General features: G+C 55.5%; 5 protein-coding genes across 5 annotated transcripts; 2 read left to right on the top strand and 3 right to left on the bottom strand.

Moving 5' to 3' along the window:
- Positions 1-1,152: 1,152 nt before the first annotated feature.
- On the bottom strand, positions 1,153-4,025 carry B0H64DRAFT_389082 (uncharacterized protein). The gene is made up of 6 exons (XM_062803307.1): positions 3,213-4,025; positions 2,704-3,131; positions 1,994-2,624; positions 1,807-1,928; positions 1,690-1,748; positions 1,153-1,621 (listed from the first exon to the last, which is right to left on the bottom strand). The coding sequence occupies exons 1-6, from the start codon at positions 3,640-3,642 to the stop codon at positions 1,507-1,509; spliced, it is 1,785 nt and encodes a 594-aa protein (XP_062663102.1). The 5' UTR covers positions 3,643-4,025; the 3' UTR covers positions 1,153-1,506.
- Positions 4,026-4,037: 12 nt separating this feature from the next.
- On the bottom strand, positions 4,038-8,063 carry B0H64DRAFT_422976 (chitinase; the record flags this gene model as incomplete). Its single annotated transcript, XM_062805591.1, has 7 exons — positions 4,038-5,684; positions 5,756-7,045; positions 7,102-7,265; positions 7,320-7,483; positions 7,539-7,668; positions 7,735-7,881; positions 7,935-8,063. The coding sequence occupies 7 exons, from the start codon at positions 8,061-8,063 to the stop codon at positions 4,232-4,234; spliced, it is 3,477 nt and encodes a 1,158-aa protein (XP_062663101.1). The 3' UTR covers positions 4,038-4,231.
- Positions 8,064-8,459: 396 nt separating this feature from the next.
- On the top strand, positions 8,460-10,916 carry B0H64DRAFT_422975 (uncharacterized protein; the record flags this gene model as incomplete). The annotated part of the gene is made up of 5 exons (XM_062805590.1): positions 8,460-9,389; positions 9,444-10,165; positions 10,231-10,302; positions 10,366-10,593; positions 10,653-10,916. Exons 1-5 carry the CDS (start codon positions 8,930-8,932, stop codon positions 10,914-10,916), a joined length of 1,746 nt encoding a protein of 581 aa, XP_062663100.1. The 5' UTR covers positions 8,460-8,929.
- B0H64DRAFT_102378 (uncharacterized protein) lies at positions 10,652-12,196 on the bottom strand. The gene has a single exon (XM_062797671.1). It carries the CDS (start codon positions 11,974-11,976, stop codon positions 10,942-10,944), a length of 1,035 nt encoding a protein of 344 aa, XP_062663099.1. The 5' UTR covers positions 11,977-12,196; the 3' UTR covers positions 10,652-10,941.
- Positions 12,197-12,850: 654 nt separating this feature from the next.
- Positions 12,851-14,831, top strand: B0H64DRAFT_337652 (carboxypeptidase). The gene is made up of 5 exons (XM_062801164.1): positions 12,851-13,544; positions 13,622-13,854; positions 13,923-14,031; positions 14,100-14,381; positions 14,472-14,831. The coding sequence occupies exons 1-5, from the start codon at positions 13,217-13,219 to the stop codon at positions 14,780-14,782; spliced, it is 1,263 nt and encodes a 420-aa protein (XP_062663098.1). The 5' UTR covers positions 12,851-13,216; the 3' UTR covers positions 14,783-14,831.
- The last annotated feature ends 419 nt before the right edge of the window (positions 14,832-15,250 follow it).

Here is a 15,250-nt window from a genome sequence, read left to right as displayed (position 1 = left end):
GAGTCAATATCGTGGGGAGTTCTTCTGCCCTCGTGGCATTCACCCGCCTAGACCCGCACTCCCCTGGGACGTGGGGAGCGGATCCCGGTTGAACGAGATCGTGGTCGGAGATGATATGTGGGCAGGTACAAAGTAAACTGTCCTTGGCCAGGGATACGGGATAATAGCACAGCGCAGAGTTTCCAGCGGCGTTCCCGAGATCCACCCCTCTTAGCTCCGAGCCGTTTTTCAGACGGCGTTATTTTTAGGAATTAACATGGCATACTGACAGTGTTGCTCTCACAATACGGCGGTGACGTTGTCTGGTCTGTTCATTATATTGTAGGGTTAGAAGTGTTCGCTGCAGTAACATGGCGCTGAGACGGCGGGCTCCCGCCGTTTGGAACGAACCACGTACCTCGGTATCGAACCCCTTGGATGATGTCTTCAACTCCAAGACAAACGTAGACTCGGGTTTACCGGCCACATGGCGGAACGAGAGCGAGCTGAGGACTTTAGCCGGCAGAAACTTCCAACAGGGGAGTGCATGGGAGGAAGTGCTGGAGAGCAGATCCAAACCCGTGTTGGTCCGTGGCCCACAACCGCAGAAAGGAGCAGGATGCGGCACCACCAGGCAAAAGGTAGGATCCATAATCGCCCATACACTTGTGACCATCGACCAGATGCCATGCAGAACGCCATGAAAACATAAGACGGGACGCTTCGCAGCTGGTTGTTGGCATGAAGCCCTCAGGGGCGACCGTCATAAGCCGCCGTCTTTCCCATCAAAAACAAGCACTTTTTCTTGAAGACCAAGCACAAAACGGCGAATCAAGAACAGCCGCCAAGTGGCAAGTGCCGGCAGTCGACGGGCTCCCGAGATATCCGGACGGCGCCGATTCGGTCATTTTGTGGATGGGCTGAGTGGAGCGAGGGCACTCCCTGTCCCCTGCGCCGCCTATCAAGCGCCGAGCCATGACTCGACTTGGCCCGCAACGCCAGGGACCGCCCCTCCCTTTGTCGTCGAGTCTCGCCGAGTGAGCTTGGGTCTTTGCTGTCCGGATATTCAGGGCGAAACTTCTCCTCTCCACCGACACAAAGGAACACACGGTTAAATTCGATATAGCCTTGGATTCAGTCGAACGTTGCGAGATATCCGTGGCTGCCGGGAGGCTCACGTCCAACGAACAGATCATGACTGAGTTTGAATGCGTTGAGCTTGACGTCATCCTTGTTTAGCACGTCCACGGGCTTGGTTGTCGGCCCCGTGGGGTCCACGCGCCCCGGGGAAGAGCGAGGAGCTGTCATTCCGTTCTGGGAAAACCGAGTCAGGGAAATCGAATTAATGCGTACGACCCACGCAGTGGGAACCCATCCCCTGGCAGCTTTTTGGAATACAATAACAAGACTGGCGCCCACGGCTTCATGCAGTACGCGGGCACACGGGAAACACGTTGTTCTGGTCTCCAAGCCCATATGAAGGAAGGGAGGCCCATGACTACCGGCATACCCACAAAGAGTGCACTATTACGCTCCGTTGATACGGCACAGACGGTCTCCTACCTGCTCCCAGCGCTCGTTGCCTACGCAAGGAGTGCACCAGAGGACATCTTCTGGGTCCATGGTTCGCTTGATACGCAGTCTGCATAACTTCCTGTTAGCTGGGCTCGAAGCTTGGAGCATACAGGTATCCACGGCATGGATACGTACAGTCGTTCGTAGTTGGAACCCCAAAACTCGTGTTGAAAGTTCGGTTCTTCAAAATTTGCCTGTATTGTGTCGTGTCACTAAAGATGCTAGAGGACATAAAGACAGAAACATGCTCACCTCGTTGATGTATGCCCCCGTGTTAGGTGCCAGTTTCCTCAAGGCATCCACACGTTCTTTTATCTGCTTCCGCACGGTCATCGCAGCTGCAGGGTCTAACGGCGGAACACTCGTACTAGTCGCTGTAAGTTCCAGTCAGTTCAAGTCCGGGTTTGTTTGTGGTATCGTAGCCCGGTCAGTGACTCACTCAAATGAACATAAGAGTTTCTCCAGGCAGGTAGCACGGCATTTCCGCCACCTCTGGGCCGGGCGTTATGCACACCCTTTCCAGAAACCAAATGTGCGATACCAATGGTGCCATTAACGAACTTCCCATAGGCAATAGCACTCTCGGTGATGTTTCCTGTCAGCGCGGCCTTGTCCAGCAGTCTCGAGCCCGAATAGATGTTGAGCCCAGCCTGGCTTGTGTCGTAGTTCTCCCGGAACCACGCAAGCAGTGACGGGTACGTCTTGGGCTGGTAGGCTATGCTGAAGACACCGGGCCACGTGCGGTTGACGTGTGCTATCACAGGGTCCCATAGCCGGTGCATCTCCTCCGGGGAACTGTTCTGGAGAGTGGCGCCGGTAACCAGAGCCCCCAAGATAGTGTCGGTACCGCCCAAGGGATCGCGGGTGGGCGGGAAGAAGAAGGTGTAGCTTGCCAGGCCCTGATCGCTCATCGAGGGAAATTTGCTAAGGACGTAGGCGGCGGCCTCGTAGATAGGGCGTGGGCTGGAGATGTTCTGGGTAAGCATTGTAAGGGTAAGGTACTCGAGTTTGGGAGTAGGGATAGTCTTCATTGTGACCGAGGTCATGATGCCGAAGGTCGAGCCACCACCCTTTTTGAAGCGAAATGAAGATGTTAGTTGTGCATCTGACCCTGAGGGAAAGCCCGCAGAAGAGAGGAAAAGAACTTACGCCGCGCATGGCCCAGAACAGGTCTTTGTTCTTGCACTCGTTGGCAATCACGATCTCTCCATTGGGGGTTACCAGCTCCATTTCGAGGACCTGATCTGCAGCCAGGCCGTACCACGACGAGAGCAAACTGTGACCCCCACCAGTCAAGTAGCCACCTAGTGACACAGTCTTTCCTCCACCGCCGACAATGGTCAGGTTCAGGGGGTCGAGCGCGCTGTAGAGATCCCACATCTGCATACCGGCGCCAGCTGTAACCGCATGTGCGGTTGCATTAACGCCCGCTTTGCAACAGCTAGGTCGGAAGGAGTCGTGCACTTTGACCCCTCTCAGGTTACGTGTCCAAATAGATAGGGTATTGGGGGCATTTGAACGGCCGAGGAAGTCATGACCGGAACTCTTAACAACTAGTCTGACGTTGTGTTTTTTGGCTAATATGCAACAGAGTGTTTTGTTAGTAACATCCCTTGTAATGGAACCAAGTGAGAAACAGCAGATGGTCTTCATGTTACCAAATTTGACACCCTGCTGGACATGGTGGGCTGTTGTTGCGTTGATAACGAATACAGGGTACCCGGCGCCACTGCAAGGAGCACCTTCTTGCGGAAGGCAGGAGTCATTCGTCCATTGATTCCCGTCCATGGAGATCGGGTCGGCCTGGTGGAACTCGTACGTTGACCAGGCTGCGCGGAGGGCGGGACACGTGGTAGCATTGTAGGAGGCATGCTCCGGATGACAGATGGCTCCCGGAGGAGGCGGTTGGAGTAGTCTACCGGCCACTGTCTCATTGAGATGGGCCCAGCTGTGTTGTGGTGGCCACTCGGGCGTTCCGGGCACGGCCTTGCAGGTCAGATCCCCATTGTTGCCGTGGCCGGACCGAACAGACGGTGTGAATTCGGCAGCCGCGTATATGGCGAACAAGGCGAGCGAAAAGGGTAGCATGGTGCCCAATAAAGAGTGTATTAAAGATGGGAGAATAGGGGCAAGGCTGTCCTGACACAACGTGTGCTCACGGCAACTGACTGGGACTCGGCGCAATATTTATCCCAAGAGCGGTTCAAAGTTGACCGCTGACTGGCGGCGTCTCCGTCTCAGCCGCAGCGCGAAAGCCACAATTTCAGCATGGGTTGACGGCTCTCCGCATCACCTTTGCCGGGACGGTACTGGATGCGTCATAGACGAAGCGTATTGGACCGTCTCTGTATGTTGGGTGTGGGCTTGGTCCATGCATAATTCCATCTTGGCTCGTCCGCGAGTGGTATGTATTGCGCGTCCGGGTTGATGGTTGGATCTCGGCCACGACCACGCGAGGGAAACGAGGCACTGGCGAGGATGGTGGTTGTATCACCTTCCGTTCCTGGCAAGCTCGGGCAAACATGGAAAACTCGGCCGACGGAGGAATAAGTTTAGCGATCTTACCGCAGCGGGCACTCAGTGCAGGGGGCCGTCCACGGCCTCACAAATGTATGATTCTTCTTGGCTCCAAAAAGGCCTCGCATTTCTATCTCCGTATCCGCCAGCCAACACCAACCTAGGGCGTCATCTGGTTGATAGGCAACGAAATGAGAGTATTCAAGTTCGTCTTCCAGCCAGCCAGCCTTTGCACCATATCCGCCACGATCGTCGGCGTGTACGTCGTCCTCGCAGCATTGGATCCCCAAAACGCAATCTCTTCATCGAGATACGTCCCAAACAGCGTCCTCGCTGACGCAACCTGACTCTCCAAGTTGGCCGGAATCACCTCCTTAAACGCACCTGCAAAGTCATACTGGATCCCTTTGGTCGCCGCATACCTGCCAAAGTCACCCCACAACTGGGCCAGGGCCGTGTATGTCTGTGAATACGACTGCACAACAGCCTGGTGACCCCGGTATGCAAAGGTGTCGATGGTGTCAGTCAGGATACCGATACGGTCGAACGGATCAGTGTATCCATCATAGTTGGCACGGCTGATGAAATTCGCTCCCGCAACAATGTGTTCCTTATACAGATTGTAGTCGGCATCACAGACCTGAAGGTTGACGATATTGGCGTTGTTGAGGCCCACGTCGGTTGTGCGGCCAAGGAGGCCGGTAAAGGCGTCGTTAATGTTGCCGGCCCAGCCGCGAACAGTGGTGAGACTGGGGAAGTTGGCGGATGGCCAGGGATCTTGGAAGATGCCGTTCGTGTCAAAGACACCGGCGAAAGGAGCCGCGCCGGCAGTCAGAGTTTGGCCGCCTGGTGCGTGGCCGTCGGCCATCCACTCGATTGCGTCGCGGAACTCTTGCTTCTCGAACACATGTTCTGTCACCCAGTTGGCTTGGGGGTCGAGCGTAGTGAGAGCCGTGATGCCGGCGAGAGCGCAGACGCCACGTCTGGCGGCCGTGAAAGCGCGGACAGTTGAGCGGATGATGGAGGTTGAGGGCGGGTAGTTCTGGACCCAGATGCCTCCTTGTTGTCCGTTGGGACCGCATAGTTTCATGAAGTGATCTCGGGCGCCGCGCTTCATCAAACCACGGTCGAAGATGTTGGGGATTTCAATGGCTCCCAGGCTCGGGTGGTGGATGCCATCGTTAGCAGATCTCGCTCTCAGCTCAGTTTCTGTTTCATTGCTGTCGAACCCCATAAGATGGGGACGAGCGGCTCTGATGAGGCGCTTGCGCAGTTGAGGCGGCGGAAGGCTGCAGGTGTCATCATATAAATCTCCTTCCTCCCAAACGTTGTCCAGGTCGGTCCCAGGCTCAGGGGTCCTGCTTTGACCTGGCAAGCTGACTGGTCCCGGGCATAGCTCGATCTCAGGAAGATCCGGCGTCGCAGGCTTGTTGGGATCTGCGCAGCAGAAATATGAGTATGTGCCGGACCGACAGCCAAATCCATCCGTGGCAACTGTGACTTCTCCAGGCTCGCATCCTGTCTTGCAGTCGGTTGAGAAGTCGAAGAACAAGTTGCCAATGGGCCCAGCCAATATCTTCTCCCACTGCACCCAGACGGTGTTTCCGGCTCTCCTGTAATTCTATTAGTTAATAAGACCACCTCAAAGGGCTAACGGCACGAGGAATGTAAACGGCCAACTCACCACTTGCAGTTCTCCCAAGGAGTAGGGTCCTTGCAGCAGTAACTCTTGAAACCACCATTGATCGTGCACGACTGCTGTCCACCCTGTCCCGCCTTGCCCTTGGTAAGCTCATTCGGCTTATCGCTGTCCGGGCACCCATACGACATGAACGAAAACGCCGCCGCAACTGGGGTCGTAAAAAGGCCCAGGATGGACCCAATGCCCGCACCAGCCGCGCAGATAGGGGCAGCGCCCAGCCACTCGCAAGAGTCCAAATTTGTCGTCGTGTCGGTCTTGGTACAGCAAAGTGACTTGTGTCCCGTCCAACAACCATCTGTGCTTGCCGAGATCTCAATCTCCTGGTCGTTGCAGCGGTTACTGGCCAACATGCCGCAAAACTTGGGACTTCCCTTCCAGGTGCACGTCGGTGGATTCTTGGAAGGGCAGCAGAAGTTCCTCTTGCCCTGGTTGCACCCGAGCTCGATGCCCAAGGGACTGGCATTGCTCCCCGAACTTTCGACGGGGACCAAACCGGACGGGCAAGAGGCGCCGCACTCGCCCCAGACACACTGGCTCGGGTCGATGTTCGCCTTGGACGCAAGAGCCGGGGGCTGGGAGAGATCGGTTCGGCCAGCGGCCTTCGCCAGCGCGCGGATGGCGGTGCCTTTGTGGTCATCCGTTGACGCAGCCCAGACCATGGTTCCTCCGAGGCATTTCTCATTGGCATAGTCAACCTTGGTCTTCAGGGTGCTCTCGTCGTCGTAGGACACCCATTGGTTGCCGCCCCAGGTGACGATCTTGACGGCTGCCTTTTCGTCGGTGGTAACCTCGGCGTCGCCGCTGTCAATGATCTCCTGGATCTCCGAGAACATCAATGTACCGGCCGATGCGGAACAACGGCCGGGGTTGCCGCCAGCACTGAAACCACAGCCTGCCGTACGGCAGTTGGGATCGGTTAGGGTGAAGCTCCGGCCGTAGAAGCCCATCCCCATGACCACCTTTTTGGAATCGATATCGTTGCGCCAAAGAAGTTCAAGGGCAAGATCAATCTCGGTGAGATTGGTATGCGAGTTGATGTAGGGACCGAGATAAGGGTTGGTGCCGTCCCATGTGCCGTGTAGGTCGTAGCTCATTATGTTGAACCAGTCGAGTACGGGCTCCATCTCCTTAAGGTTGAAGTGTTGGAGGTACCAGTACGATGCTGGGAGGGTAATGGTAAGGCCTTTGGACCCAAGAACAGCACGTAGGCGTTTGAGGAAAGTGACGAAGTTGTCGTAGTCCTCGGGGGCACCCGAGCGCTCTTCTGCGACTCTAAAACATGGTCAGCCAAGAACAGCAATAGCAGTGCGGGCCTTGGTGAGGCATACGGATACTCCCAGTCGATATCCACTCCATCGAACCCGTACTTGTCCATGAATGAAAGCAAGGAGGCAAAAAACACGTCTTGGTGCGCCGTCGAGGCAGCGAGTTCGGAGAAGGTCCGCTTGGTTGGCTGGTCGGGGTCGTTCATGCTCCAGCCTCCGACAGCGATCTGCGAACCTGTTAGCACAGTTACTCTAAGATACTAAGTTACGGTCAAACTCACCCAGACTTCCAACCCCGGATTGTAGTTCTTTAGCGCAGTCAGACGGGGCATGTACTTCTCATCCGAGTCTTGCATGTTGGCAATCTTGTACGTATTTGGATCGATGAAAGCAAAGGCATAGTTGAGATGGGTGTATGCCGTGAACAGCAAAGACTCGGGGTTCACTACCGACTCATCAGCGCCGTCATTCTCATAGGTGACATAAAGTGGTCAACTTACTGCCATTACAGGCCTTGGTTGTCGACCATCCCTCATAATACCCAATGAGCTTGCTGTTCGCGCTTGTCCCATCAGGACAACTTGGTGCCTTGACCTTGTTATCGCCACAAAAGTCCTCAGTCGTACCACACTATGTTTTGGTTCGTTAGACATCTCACAATAGGAGGCTAGTCAGCCAGGAGACACGTAAACTCACGAAGCCGAACTCGCTACAGCAGACGTTCAGGGGGCACTTCGACCGCTGGCTCCATTCGGCGCCCCAACCGGGATCACATTCACTCTTTGCATCGCAGGTGGACGTGCAGTTCCCCGGCGCGCAATAGGCCGGGCCCATGCCGCAGACCTGCCACTGTTAGCGAGTCTCATTCATACCATTAGGTAGGAGGGTATGTTCACATTGTTGGTACCACAGCAACCGAGTTTGCATGGCTTCGTAGGGGAACAGGAATAATCCTGTTGCGAAACTGCGGGGTTGACGTTGAAGAGTAGACAAAAGAACAGCAAAACTGCTGTGAAGAAGAACATAGTGGCTCAAGGAAGGCTTGCTCTGCCTCGGTGCTGGATATGTGAACCGACCTTGGGTGCTCCAAGAGACACCTTTTGTGTGTCCCGAATCTCGACCTCTGGGGGGGTCGAAGATACTGAAGAATCATTTCGCTTCTCTCCGTGTGTGGTCGTATTGTGGTTTGACCCCTATTCCGCGCTTCCTTCGTTGTCTCATCTCGCATTGATGCCCTCAGTGCTATTTTCAGTTCGCTCATGATTAATGTGATATCGAATCACAACTAGCGCGTGATTCCAGCCTCATAGCGTGGAACTCGACATTCTCTAGGTCCTCTAGGATGCAGCCAGCTCATATTGCAACCCTCTAGTTTTCCCGCTTTTTGGATTTCCGCGGCTCAACGTGGGAGCGGCGAGAACGTGGAAATGAGGTCTCCGGGTATACGGATTCGAAGGCAGCTAACTCCGCTAGCGGCCGTGTACGACCGAGGGAGGATTCAAGTCTAGGTTCGAGTGTGGTCATGGTGTGGTGGGACCCGTACAGCTGTGGGCTCTCCAGCAACCGATAAAGTAACCCAAGTAACGCTCATTCCGGTAGAGCTCATTTCCCGGGTCGTGAGTGAGTGTACGATGTGTGACCTTTGACGTGTCATCGATGGAGCCGGCGTGCATGCAATATAGGCAAAGCGCTAAACCCGCATAACTAGTGTACGCCACTTCTTGTGCCGTCTTTACCTAGCTCTGCTCCAGGATTAGCTACCCGAGATTAGATTCAGTAGCCATCTAGAATCGAGGTCGAGACTATCTTTTCTAGGGGCCTCGCCTGTAAATACAATCGCCCACAAGTCCAGAAGCTGGGCGTGCAAGTCTTGTGGCAAGTTGCGCTCATCATGGCCTTCAAACTCTTGTTGGCAGCAGCATTGCCTTTGGCGTCTGCTGCGGATCCCAGCGTGAGATACTTCCAAGTTCCTTCTGAAAGGGGCAAGAAACTCACTAACTCCCGTGTCCAGTTCTTTTTCTTCGCAAACCAATCTTCAACTCAGTTTCCCGGCCTCTCAGCAGCATGCAACCAAGCATTGACGGCGCCGGTGTGGGAATGTCCCCGGGAACTCTTGAACTTGGTTGGCGGCGAACACTACTACACGCTCAAGAATGAGACTGTGATGGATGTCCTTTGCAGGCCCGAGTGTCCCACAGCACTTGTCACCTATCGAAGCGATGTCGTGACGGCGTGTGCCAACGACAACCAGCCAAGGGATGGGTACCCTGCCACGTATTGGGTCGATGCGGTAAACTCGGTGCAGAAACAAACATGTCTCAAGGACTCAGCCACTGGCGAATATTGTACTCGTGAGTATCCGAGGAACGAGGCTGCTGGTCCGTGGACCTAGCTGACAGAGGTAGAATTCCTTGAGAGGGTTCTTGGAGATGCAACCAGCCCGGCTGATCTTCTCGGAGGGTATTCAACGGAGTCCCTGTGTTCCGAGTGCGTCGTGAATCTCTTCGAGCACCAGCAGTCGACCCCTTACTCCAACTATGATACCGACATGGCAGAAGCGTGGGCGGCAATCCAGGCTCAATGCGGGTTGAGCTTGCCCACGGCCACCCAAACGCTCGAAACCAACGTGACTTCCCTCGGCAATTATGCACCATCCGGCTATCCAACTGCTGTTTGCGTCGGCGGAAGGACGTATGAGATTGCTAGTGGAGACAACTGTATCGACATCTCCAAGAACAACGGCGTCTCCACAGGAGCCCTCATCACGCTGAACAGTCTGCGGATGGATTGCACCAACATCTTTGCTGGCCAGGCTCTCTGTCTTCCTCCGATCTGTGACGACTATGTTGTGCAGAGCGGGGATACGTGCATCGCCATCGCAGAAAACTTCTTGACCTCATACCAACAGATTATCGCCTGGAACCCGACCATCAATAATGTCTGCACAAATCTGATCGCCGGCCACAACATCTGCGTTGGACCGCCCGGCGGTGTCCAGAACTTCACCACCGTCCCCGGGGCAACTGCAACAAAGACGGCGTTGTATGCTACAACTACAGCAGAAAGACCGGCGCCGGTTGCGAGTGGGACGACAACAAAGTGCGGGAAGTACTACCAAGTACAGCTGGTAAGTTCAGCCTGCGTGCCGTATCGCTAGTGTGGAGAATCCGAGAAGCTGACGTTAATCTTCAGGGTGACTACTGTGAACTCGTTGCCGTTAACCAAACCGTTGGTCTGGACCTGTTTCTCGCCATGAACCCACAGGTCAGTCACGTTTAGAACCGTCTCAAACACTTGGAAAGGACCTAGACTCACTCCATCGACAAGGTCGACGCTGCTTGCACTAACCTCTTGGCTGGGGCGTATTACTGTGTTCTTCCCACGCAGGACTGGAACACGACGGCAACGTCAACAGTGGTACCAGCGCCGACCGCAACGCCCCCAGGAACAACTGAGGACTGTTACGAGTGGTATGTCATACAGTCGGGCGATTATTGTGCCAAGGTCCAAGATCAATTTGGCATCAGTTTCGAGCAGCTTCAGGGGTGGAACCCGGTATGTTATTCTTTTCCCGATCTCCAGTAACGCCGGAAGGCGACTGACGGCCCAAAAAGTCACTGGCAAACGATTGCTCGAACCTCCAGCTGGACGTGGCGTATTGCGTGAACGGCGCTGCCTCGATTGCGGCGCGCGCTACGGCTGCGTTTTCCAACTCTCATGCTGAAGGCGTCATTGCGAGGCCGCGCGGGGCTGGGTCTGCTCCTCTCGCAACGGCGAGCCCCGAGTCTGAGAGTGGTGGAGTCGCAATAGGCTGGCCGGGCGTAAACTCTCCGCGGTTGAGGAAGATGATGGGTTTGTCTGAGAAGATGGAGTTGTGATCGTGCTCGACTCAATAGCCTGTAGTTACTCTATATCGCGCCGTCTTTTCTTCAATCGTTCGGGTGAGGGTGCCATGGTCCACCAGATGTCTTCCAATTCCTCGCCCGCGTCCGCTGTTTCCTCGGGCCCAAGCTCGCTCGAGCCCTTGACGTGTCGCGTGATTCTCCTCAACGGCATTCCAATCGAGTCGACGAGCGGCCAAAGCTCGTCGATGATGGTCTCCGCTGCGACTTTAAATACGGGTTTGAACCACTCTCTCTCTTCGTGGCCCTCCTCCAGTCCGAGATTCGCATCCGCGGCGATGGCAAGCAGGAACGGAGCCGTGGGTCGCCAGCGCACCGATTCCAATGTCGGCAGGTCGTCTTCATCAAGAGACGTGACGGAGTCGACCGCCTCCTGGGAAGCGCAAAGAAAAAGACACTGTGACAAGCCGGCCGGCAGATCCTTTCCGAGCTCCTCGTACCTTCCCCTCAGCGCCATTGCATCCGCCCCAGCTAACTCGGGATCTTCAATCCACCGAAGCTCAAAGTTGTCTTTCGCCTGCTCCCAATCCTCCAACCCGCCCCCCTCCCTCTCAAACGCCATGCTCACGATTCCGTCCAGCCTCTTCTTATACCCGTCCCACCCTTCCTCGTCACCATACAGCACCGTCCGAAACGCAACAAACCCCCACTTCTGTCCGCGATGCCGCCTCCTCCAATTCCGTAGCCAATCCGGAGTTGACGCGGGCTTTGCCGATTCGGATCCAGACGGCGCCGCTTCGGACCTGGCCCCAGTTTCCTTTGCGCGCTTTTGCTCCTCGCGATACAGGTACATAGCGAGAGCTCCGACGCCGCGATCTCCCAGCACGTCGCGCAACCCAGCTTGCATCTTTTCTAGCTCGCCTTCGGGCAGGGACGCGCGGTCTTCGTCTGTCGCGCGACTGAATTTGTCAAAGTTCCAGCCGGCGGGCCAGTATGAGCTTGACGCGTCCGAGTAGATGGGGGTGGAGGGTGCATTGCGTTTGGGGGGTTCTGGTTGAGGTTCTGATGAGGGTTTGTTGAAGTTTGGACGGGGCATTCTGAGTTGCGGTGATGTTGGAAGTCAAATTTGTTGGGGTGCGTTTATGTAAATGGCGAGGAGAAAGCGGGAAGGAAGGGCCAGAATGCTGATGATGAGTGGGAAAATTGACGGCTGAGCTGGCGACAATGCGGCCACGTGCTTGGATTCGGCGGTTGCAATCACCGTTCAATCTTCGGGATCCAGCTCCGAAATTTCTGCGCCGCATTTCCTCGCTCCAAATTACCTTCAATTGTGTACACTCTCCTGGGCCAAAGCAACCAACTTCACTCGGTCTTTCTTCATCGCTGTCCTTATCCCCGCTTTTGCCATTGGTTTGCATAATAATTTAATAATTACTGTCTCACAAGATTACTTTAGTAACATTCGTATTAATTATTGTACCCATACGCCCTGATTCAATTCTTCGGGAAAACCACCACAGCGTCAAGCGCCATGACCCTATCCTCGAGTCGAGTCGATTATAACATTCATGTCTCCCCGTACGCCGACTAGATTGTCGCTATGCCTTGGTAAACCTACACAGAACGTAGCGCGGTGATGGAATGCTTCGACAAACCCCCAAACCCCTAACCCGGTTAATGCAGGACCACTTCTGTAACAAATAAACAATTGGTGCGGCCAAGATAGGATGGCACATGGCAAACTACCGGCGCCGCATGAAGGTTGGACAGCTGGGCTGCCCCCCTGGGCAAGTCGATCGCGGAGATGGAATGCGATGCGGCAGCTCCCGTGCCATGGCCCGCTAATCTTGCCCTTCGCAATCGGGAGCAACCCCCTATTGGGAAGGTGTGCGGCCGAGTTTGCGCGTGGGGGCTTGAGGGGGGCTTGAGGGGGGGGCTTGGTGGCATGAACTTGGAACATCAGGCCCTTCGATCAACCCTCAGATGGAAGGTTGCAGGAACTCGCAGCAATCCAATCAACGGCTCGCAACGGCGTCTCACCTCCCTGAGACGGAAGCTCGCATGCCTTGTCATCCTCGAGAGTGGACAAACAAGAGCCCAAAGACCCGCCAAGGGAAACATGGCCGATCGAGACCTGATTTCGGCGCCGATCTACACCGCCGACTTCACCCACAGTACAGATTGCTTGCACATGAATACTCCCATAGCGCTGTGTAAGATCGTCGTTAAAAGGCCCAACGTTCCCAATCCAACGAACCGTACACTAGTACCCCTTACCCCTTACCAACCCCGACCGAGACCAGCCAACTACCTAAACTCCGTCGTCACTTCTCACCATGCGGTACTCCCTTCTTGTTTCGAGCGGCCTTCTCGCCCTCGCGTCAGCCGCCTCTGTCCCGTCGTCGGAGAGAAAGTCGTATGATGGATACAAGGTCGTTCGCCTAACGGTTGGGGAAGATGCCGCCAAGGTCCAAGACATGGTCGACAGACTCGGCCTGGCAACGTGGATGGGGAAGCCCCGCGCCAATGCCAACACCGACATTGTGGTCCCCCCCTCCGTGCTCGGTGCCTTTGAGGCCGAGATTGCCGGAATGAAGGCGGTCACCATGCACAACGACTTGGGTGCATCCATTGCCAACGAAGCAACATTCAGTACCTATGCTGGTTTGTCACCCGTTAATAGCCGGGGGATGATTAACCATCCCATCTTTCCGCTCATCTGCTCACCGTTTCACCAACAGTCGGGTCCGCCAATGCTACGTGGTTCGACTCGTACCACAAGTACAGCGAACACTTGCAGTTCCTCGAGGACCTCCAAGCCCAGTATCCGAACCAGTCGGAGGTGATTTCGGCTGGAGAGTCGCTCAAGGGTAACGCCATCACCGGCATTCACTTCTGGGGCAGTTCCGGCAAGGGCAAGCCCGCCGTTGTGTTCCACGGAACCGTCCACGCGCGGGAATGGATCTCCACCATGGTGAGCTGCCACGGCAACAGGCCGAAGTGCTGAATCAATTCGGCACCCTTGCTAAAACCTAGCCTCAGGTCGTCGAGTTTCTCGCCTTTAACCTGCTGACCAACTCCGACGATGCCGAGGTCGCGGGCTTCCTTGACAAATACGACTTCGTTTTCTTCCCGGTGGTCAACCCTGACGGTAAGACGATGCTATCGTGTTGTTCCTCCACCTCAGAATGCGTTGTAACTAACAACGGGGCATTGTAGGATTCATCTACACGCAGGAGTCAGACCGCATGTGGCGCAAAAACCGGCAAACCTCTGCCGGTAGTAGCTGCATCGGCCACGATATCAACCGCAACTGGCCCTACAAGTGGGATACCAGCGGAGGTGCCTCGACCAACCCCTGCGCAGAGGACTTCAAGGGGGAAGCCGAGGGAGATGCCCCTGAGACTGCCGTGCTGTCGGCGTGGCTGAAGACGACCCAGGCGAACCAGGGCGTGAAGCTCTTTATCGACTGGCACGCCTACTCGCAGCTGCTAATGACCCGTGAGCAACCCCTTTCCCCCCTTCCAGCATGCAAAACCCCGACAGCGTTGCACCGAGAACCGAACAAATGGAACTAACAGAAACTGCCAGCATACGGCTACTCCTGCACGGCCCTGGCGCCCAAGAACGACGAGCTGCAGTCCCTCGCCGAGGGCGCCGCCGCCGCCATCAAGGCCGTCAACGGCCTCGACTTCACCACGGGGCCCATCTGCTCCACCATCTACAAGGCCTCGGGCAGCAGCGTCGACTACGTCAACGACGTCACGGGCGCCGAGTACGTCTTCACCGTCGAGCTGCGCGACACGGGCGAGTACGGCTTCGTCCTGCCCGCCGAGCAGATCGTGCCCAGTGGGGAGGAGGCGTTTGCGGGCGTGAAGTATATGCTGGAGAATATGAAGTGAGGGGGTGGGGATGCGTTTTGTTGCTCTCGTGTGTGGGTGTAGCTGGGTGTTTGGGGGTTGCATTGGGGGGAAGGGGGTTACCGTTAGGGGGGGGTGGTTGTCACTGGCGTGCGTCTGGGGAAGAATGGGGCTTGAGGTAGTAAGACATGTCTCATGATATGAAACCTACCTACTTAATGAAAAGGGTACGTCGGTACAGGCCTCGTTATATTATACCGAGATCGTCATTCGCGGTGCATTCGAGTATGCCAAAACTCCACAACATTGTGGGAGTTCCCGGAGTAAAAACGTGCGCAGACACATTGACGCTCAGGGGCATTGCATTGGATCCAGGATGGCTTCCATAACCAAGGCTCTGTGTCTATAGAAAAGTTGAGTTAACACAAAAACTCCCTAAGTAGCAATTTACGTTCGCCGGAACGTAGTGGAACTCTCAGTCTGTGTCCAGTGTTTTGACAACTCCGGCAC

The sequence above is a fragment of the Chaetomium fimeti genome, assembly GCF_033439085.1.
Source record: "Chaetomium fimeti strain CBS 168.71 chromosome Unknown B0H64scaffold_2, whole genome shotgun sequence".
Classification (NCBI taxonomy): domain Eukaryota; kingdom Fungi; phylum Ascomycota; class Sordariomycetes; order Sordariales; family Chaetomiaceae; genus Chaetomium; species Chaetomium fimeti.
This window is presented reverse-complemented; position numbering and strand designations above follow the sequence as displayed.

Excerpts from the sequence above, each read along its gene's own strand:
- B0H64DRAFT_102378 (XM_062797671.1), bottom strand. The coding sequence starts at position 11,976 with ATGCCCCGTCCAAACTTCAACAAACCCTCATCAGAACCTCAACCAGAA.
- B0H64DRAFT_337652 (XM_062801164.1), top strand. The coding sequence starts at position 13,217 with ATGCGGTACTCCCTTCTTGTTTCGAGCGGCCTTCTCGCCCTCGCGTCA. Across the intron at positions 13,855-13,922 it reads GGGAATGGATCTCCACCATG|GTCGTCGAGTTTCTCGCCTT; the intron begins GTGAGCTGCCAC and ends ACCTAGCCTCAG. Across the intron at positions 14,382-14,471 it reads CTCGCAGCTGCTAATGACCC|CATACGGCTACTCCTGCACG; the intron begins GTGAGCAACCCC and ends AGAAACTGCCAG.
- B0H64DRAFT_389082 (XM_062803307.1), bottom strand. The coding sequence starts at position 3,642 with ATGCTACCCTTTTCGCTCGCCTTGTTCGCCATATACGCGGCTGCCGAA. Across the intron at positions 1,929-1,993 it reads AAACTCTTATGTTCATTTGA|CGACTAGTACGAGTGTTCCG; the intron begins GTGAGTCACTGA and ends TGGAACTTACAG. Across the intron at positions 1,749-1,806 it reads CGGGGGCATACATCAACGAG|GCAAATTTTGAAGAACCGAA; the intron begins GTGAGCATGTTT and ends GACACAATACAG.